Here is a 6,980-nt window from a genome sequence, read left to right as displayed (position 1 = left end):
GGGAGGGGACTGTAGGGCCTGGGGTGGGCACTGGGGCCGGGGGGCATGGGGACAGGGTTGAGGGTTGGAGTCAGGGAGGACATGGGGGCTGGGTTGGGCTTTGGGCTCAGGGGGGTATTGTAGGAGCTGGGAGGGCGTAAAGAGGATGGGGCCAGACGCTTTTCAGTGATTCACAGTGACAAGACAAGAGGCAACGGGCACAAACTGAAATGCAGGCAGTTCCGTCTGGACCAAAGGAAAAGCTTGTTTACTCTGAGGGTAACAGAGCACTGGAACAGGTTGCCCGGAGAGGCTGTGGAGTCTCCATCCTTGGAGATGTTCACTAGTCTGGACACGGTCCTGTGCAACGTGCTCTAGGTGACCCTGCTTGAGCAGGAGGGTTGGACTAGATGATCTCCAGAGGTGCCTTCCAACCTCAACCATTCTGTGATTCTGTGGATAGGGGTGGTGGTCTGCGGGGGAACTGTAGGGCCAGTGGTGGGTTTTGGAGTCAGGGTGTGGGGGAACACAGGGCTTGGGGCTGTGGTGGATCAGGCTGGGTGGGACTATTGAGCTGAGGTGGGCATTGGGGTCAGGGTGTGGGGGCTGGAATGGGGTGTTAGGATGGAGGGAACTAGGGGCTGGGATGGATGTAGGGGTCAGGGCAGGGGCTGGATGGGGGTAAGGGGGATGCAGGGACTGGGGTCAGCGTCATGGCTGGGATTAACGTTGGTGACAAAGGTGGGAGGTTGGACATGTGGGTGATTGAGGGGCAAGTAGGACCCTGGGTTGACTGGGATGGGGTAGAGGGCATCRGGGTGCCTGGGAAAGGGGAGGTGGGTTGTGTGGGATTGGGGTATGCTAGGGGAGGGTGAAACCTGCCAGGGAAACAGAAGCTCCAACTTGTGCCTCGTGCTGGGCACAACCTTGATGTTGCAAGGTGCAAAGGTAACTCCAAATCACTGTCACGCCCTGTCCGTTCCACAAGACCAAGGCTGCATGTCACACTTGGACTGGGTTAGCACTTGCAGCACCAGCACACTCTTTGGCCTCAATCTGGTGATTTAGCAACACTCAGGATATAAAGAACTGCTGAATTGCCAGAGTTAGTTCCTAAATCACTTGTGCTTTTCTTGGGGGAAAAAAAGCACTTACCTGACTCAGGCTTGTTTTGATTATTAGGTCCAGTCACAGGGGTGGCAGCACAGCACTGGCAAGAGCAGAGTTTGAAGCCAACAAACAGGAGTTATGTGCTGATATTGCCACTGATAAATGACTGGGGCAAGTCAACTAACTTCTCTCTGTATGTTCTCATATGTAAAATGGTCGTGATAAGAGTAATTATACACATTTTAGGGTACTTTGCAATGCTGGCATGAAGACTACTATGTCAGCGGATTATGTTATTATACCCAGGTACTGATGCCATTGTATCCTCAGAAGCCCCATATGATCATTTTTTCAAACTCCTTTTTCTTTGCCATTGAATCATAAGCAAGCACTTTGTATCACTAAAATCCTCACGTCCAGAGGTTGGTTTCTGAATAGTGAGGGTTATTGGGGTTATTGCTGCTTTCTAATAAAAATGGGATAGAGTACACCACCAGCATCTAAAACATAAATATGGAAACATTAATTTAGAATCAATTTTGGGATGTTTCAGACTGTAAAGTTCTTTTAACTAGATCTCTGTTGAGGACAGAGGAGCACTTTATGGGACTGTAAATTTCATGCAAACAGTCTCTGTGAAATACAGATTCYCCCTACACACTAGCAGTTCTCTCAATATCAATCATATGCCTTGCAAGTAATGTTTCACAAATATTCTGTAAATCACAGGAAAATGCTTGCAAAAATGTGAAATATGACTTTCACTTGACTGTTTCACCAAAGGCCCCTAACAGGCCATTCTCCTGTCAGCACTAACATTTGTTATGGCTAATAACACTTTCAATCACAACTATTTTGGGAAAATGGATTTATTTTAAACCTGCTTCCACTCAAAGGAGATCCTGAAAATGCCCTGCCAAGGACACAGACTCCTTACAGACTGTTAATTCCCAAATGAATTTTCATCTCATCTTAATTCTCAAACATTCACCTCTCATTGGTTCAGGCTATAGCAATAGAAAGTTACCTTTGAGCAGGTGTCTTGGGGATTTTCTGAAATTAATTTGTGATTTTGCTTCAAATTCTAGGAGAAAAGTCTTAAGAACTGTGCAGATAGGAAATTGGTAATCTTGGCAACTTGTATTTCATTGAAAGAAAATGTTCTTATTCTGAAACCCCCCAAATTAGTGTCATTTTAGCTTTTTTGCTYTTAAATCACACTTAAATTACAACCTAAAATGGCAGCTTTCTTATGTGGGTAGTCCAAGAACTGGATGAAACGGAGTGAATTTCTCTTCTCACCTTCAGGCATGTTGATGCAGCTTGGTGGAGGACAACACACCTGTGTTAGTACAGCTATCTGAGGCAGTTCTACCTTGTTCCTCACTCTACATCTCTCTACGTGCTTAACTGTAAGACTCCTTGAGACTAGTCAGCATCTTAAAGCTAAATACATTACATGTCGTTGGAATTCTTGTCTACGTGAACGGATGGAGAGCTTAGTCCTCTGGCATTTCATTCCTCTACTAAGGGCATCTTCAGATTTGTAAATCTGGAATAGGGGATATCATAATGACCCCAAAATGTGCCAAAGAAATTAGGCTAAATATGGAATGCTTTATTTAACACCTGTGTGGAGGGATGGGAAGAGGTGCAGGCAAAGGACGTTTCTGAAGCTTCAGTCTTCTTGCAAATATTTCTAATCATTTCAGGTTTTCTCAGATTGTTTAAAAACATGCCATTTGAAACTCAGAACCTGTGCATAGAGATTAGATAACAAAAAAAAGAGCAAATGTCCACCATGCAAAGGGTCCCAGACCACTCTTCCACTGCCAAGGCCAAACACATCTTCCTGGAGGGGACTAATGATTATCACTCCATCTCCTGAGTGAGGGCATGCTGCACTGCTGCGCAAACGGGCATTTAAACTCCCTTGACCCTGTCATTCCCCATAAATCCATAGCTATTTGTGCTCTCATTTCACCCTATTTACTCTCTGGCAGGTCAGCTATGTGATGCAGTGTTCATATCATGAGGCTAGCAAGAAATGAGGCTAGGGGAATGGGTAATATCAAATGCCTTTATTAACAGAACAAAGAAGAGAGCTCTTGTGGTGAAGCCATCTAATCTGGAATATAATTCCATGTGCATTGCAGATTCATTGTGCAGCTCCAGGCACAGGAGGAACTCTCTTTTTATCTCAGTTTTCCTATCTATGAAATTAGTATAAAGGAAAATGAAATGTAATTAATGGCTATTAAGTGTTTTATGATTATTTATCAGACAAGATCTTAAATGTGATTCTGGTGGTAACTCCTTAGTACAGACTGTTTCTATTTTCAGGGCCTTTTTTAACTTCTTTCTCATTTTCCTCAAGGCAGAAGAGATCATGACTTCTGTCAAAGAGCAGGAAGCCATCAAGAAGCTCATGGCATTCTTGCAGGAGTGGGACAGTGCCCGTAAAGTTGCTCGAAGCCACATCCTGGACAACTTCATTAAAAGCAATCATGGCAAGACAGGGCCAGAGCTGGAGCTGGAGTTCTCCCAGGGAGCCAGCTTGTTTTTGGCTCGCCTAACAGCATGGCTCAGGATGATGTATCTGTTTCCTTGAAAGCTGGAGGTGGAGTGGAATAGTGGATRGAGAGGAAGGAAAAGTTCTCTAGCCAAAGTTTGTTTAAAGAATAAGTTTCTGTGTGGAGGCATCCATATTCAGCCATGTTCTCTAGGGGGGAAAAATGGCTATTTAAAGCTGGAACTGAAGGGAAATTCATGTAGCCTGGCTCTCAGGGACCTAGAACTCGTGTTTTTTCTCACCTCAGCAAAACTCATGTCAGAACATCCTGTCCTTCTAGTCAAAGAAGTGTAATGCAAATTCTCTGCAAGGCCGTCACTGGCCAGGTCACACTGCCCATACTGGGATGTGTGTGCTGTCTCTGCAGTGGCCTGTGGGAGGAAGGTCTGTCCTCTCTCCCAAAGAGATTACCCAGGTTCAGACCTCCACGTTGCCAAAGGCTGCCTGAGGAACACCAAGATAGTCTGTAATTCCCTCCTTAACCTTGTCAAACAGCTACATGTATGGCACTTGCCTAGACAAGCTGTTGAAGTCCATTGGCATCTTTTTATCAGCTGCAAGTGGGTGAGTACAGCATGTCACTGCAGTGAGAAGTGCTGAGAGGAAGGCACACAAGGGTGAGGGGGTGAACAAATAAAGGAAACACCAAGTCCGGGGCAGGCATTTGGGAGGGCTGTGCACACACTTCATGTAAGGCAGGCCCCAGCCAGGTCACAGTTTACTATAAACAGCAAGAGTTTCATTACAGATCTGTTGCTTGAGCAGGTCTCCCAAGCCACTGGCTCACTGGCACCACRCAGAAGGAATCTGGTGAGAGCCTGAGTGCAGAGACAGGGCTTTCCATGCCTCTGGCTCAGCATCTGAAATGAGCACAGCGTAAAACGGGAGCTGGTGACCTGCAGGCAGCAAAGCGTGCTGCTGGCAGGCATCAGCCCAGGCAATCCCAGCTGTGCCTCCGGCACCCTGAGCTCCCTGTCCAGGCGCTGGTCGCTCACTGCAGCGAGGCATCAGGAGATGGTTCTCAGAACAGGGAACACCCATGGGGGAAGATGGGCTCCAGGTGTCAGTTCTGCCTTTGCTCCCCCTGTTGCTGCAGACGCAGATACCTCATTGAATTTCTGGAGATCGGAGGTGTCCTGACTCTCCTGGAAATACTAGGGCTGAGCCACCTGAAAGAGGAGGACAAAAGGGAGTCTGTAAAGCTGCTTCAGCTCATTGCAAATGCTGGCAGGAAGTACAAGGAGCTCATCTGTGAAAGCTACGGTAGGCGGTGTGTCCATCCGTGCTCTTTCCTCATTCAGGCGAGGATGTTCTCCCTGACCTCTGGCCGTGGGGGCTCTTTGCAGTGCCAAGCCCACTCCCTTTCTTTCACCCGCTGGACAGCAGATTGCTGCAGCGTTTGTCTTGTCAGAAGGAGTTCAGAGTCTCGGCTATTGCTGAGTGGTGGAATTTCATCCCCTCTCTGATTTTTATAAGCCAGCTTTCTTTATAGTCATTTCTTTTGATGCAATATTGCTGTCCTGCTGGTTGCAACTGCTACAGTTAAAATCACAAACCAGTCTCCGTTCTTACCTGCAGTGATCACCCACTGCAAGCTTTCCCAGACTTCCCCTCTGGAGGCAGGAGGGTTTTGTACTTGTATCTCCTGAAAGAGCATTATGTTTTTTTCCTGTTTTCTCCCCAGCAGTAGAAGCCAAATCTCATTAGCTGTATAGTTTGGAGGATGCCTCCTGTTGTCAGAGAGACTCAGGGGTGATACCTGCCATCACAGCTTCCTCCGGGAGGGACGGAGCAGCAGCATTGGCAGAGGGATCCTTAGCAGCACTKCTGTCATCTCAGTGCCAGGGTCTTTACAGGTCTAAATACCTGCAGAAGGGTCTTAGCCATCTACTCCCACTGAAAAATTAGCTGTCTGCTTTCCCAATTGGTGTCGTGGCTTCTGACAAGAACAAAGAGCATTTTTCCTGGCTTCTGTTTTTTGAGCCGTGCTTCAAGTGGGATGTGGTGCTGGGTTATTTCAGGGTATCAAGTAAAGCAGCTGAGATGTGGGCCCTGCAAACTCATCTAGGTATGTGACTTGGCATCTCTTTCCCTGCACAGGGGTGCGATCCATCGCTGAGTTCTTGGCAATGTCCAGATCAACAGAGGCTCAAGAAGAAGTGCAGCTTCTGCTGGACTCTTTGGGCCATGGCAATCCCAAGTACCAGAACCAAGTCTACAAAGGCCTCATTGCTGTGCTGCCGTGCACCTCCCCGCGAGCCCAGCAGCTCTCTCTGCAGACGCTCAGGGTCATGCAGGTAGGTAGCGAGTCTTGCTGGTGAATGACAGCTGTTAGCTTTCCCCAGCATTCCCCTGGCCCTGGACAATGCCTGTCTCTGGCTCTCCTCTCCAAGTTCCTGCAGGAGAAAGCCCTGTGGGACTTCAATGCTGCAGGTTTAATCCTGCTCCTGTCCTTAGCAATGAGGGCAGGGGATTTCCCCTTGTGAAATACATGCTTCTCCCCCATTTGAAGCACCCCCCATGGACACTCCTGTGGGAGCTGTGGGCCCAGCCCCAAGGGCCAATATGAGGCAGGCCCACAGCTCAGAGTGAAGCTGGTGCTCCAGGGCCCAGTCCTAACCTCTCCTGTTCAATACTGCCTGCGCCTCGTGTCGAGGGAGGCAGGTGGGTTGGTGCTCCCATGCTTGTGGTGGAGCACAGCAGGGCTGGGATGCGGGAACACAGCCTGAGTACAACGCTGTGGTTACGCATTGAGTAAAAGGCCCCCAAGCCTAACGGGCACCATCTCTGGGGTGTGAGCTGCTGGGGCACAAGGGACCCCCCAGGCCCAGCACGAGGGACTGGCTCGGAGGAGAGGATTGTTAGGGGTACTGGTCTTAGCCCCATACATCACAGCAGAGGCCTGGGTGCTGCTCCCAGCAAGAACTGAGCCATTGCCCACGGTGCCCAGGCCATGCTGGGTGTCCCCGGCGGGGGATCGTGTCACTCGGGCCCTTGTCTTGCAGGAGGTGGTGGGAGAGGCCCCCGGCAGCGCGGTGGAGCCCCTGCTGGGCGTGCTGCGCTCCGTGCACCTGGAGGTGCAGTACGAAGGTAGGGCCCGGCCGCGCCCGGCGGCGTCCCGGGGAGGGGGCGCCGCGGGGACGGAGGGCAGCGCGGGCTGGCCCGGGGGTGCCCTCATTAGCATGCTCCTCATTAGCATGCGCCGATTAGCATACCCAGGCTGCACCGCGGCAGCACGGCGCGGTCCCGATCCCGCTCCCCTGGCTGCCGCCGCCGCCGGCGGGGCCGCTCGGGGCCGGGCGCGGAGCCGCGCGGATCG

General features: G+C 50.0%; 1 protein-coding gene across 1 annotated transcript in view; it reads left to right on the top strand.

The window, feature by feature from the left end:
* Positions 1–3,202: 3,202 nt before the first annotated feature.
* Positions 3,203–6,980, top strand: part of ARMH1 (armadillo-like helical domain containing 1) — a 26,573-nt gene continuing 22,795 nt past the window's right edge. The window contains exons 1-5 of the mRNA XM_026086899.1: positions 3,203–3,684; positions 4,157–4,225; positions 4,758–4,924; positions 5,762–5,958; positions 6,667–6,751. Coding sequence (XP_025942684.1) covers positions 3,479–3,684; positions 4,157–4,225; positions 4,758–4,924; positions 5,762–5,958; positions 6,667–6,751 — 724 coding nt within the window. The 5' untranslated portion in view covers positions 3,203–3,478. The remainder of the gene's footprint in view (positions 3,685–4,156; positions 4,226–4,757; positions 4,925–5,761; positions 5,959–6,666; positions 6,752–6,980) is intronic.

The sequence above is a fragment of the Apteryx rowi genome, unplaced genomic scaffold (genome assembly GCF_003343035.1).
Source record: "Apteryx rowi isolate R43461 unplaced genomic scaffold, aptRow1 scaffold_7, whole genome shotgun sequence".
Lineage (NCBI taxonomy): Eukaryota > Metazoa > Chordata > Aves > Apterygiformes > Apterygidae > Apteryx > Apteryx rowi.
The sequence above is the reverse complement of the archived record's forward strand: the minus strand, read 5'-3'. Positions and strand labels throughout refer to the sequence as shown.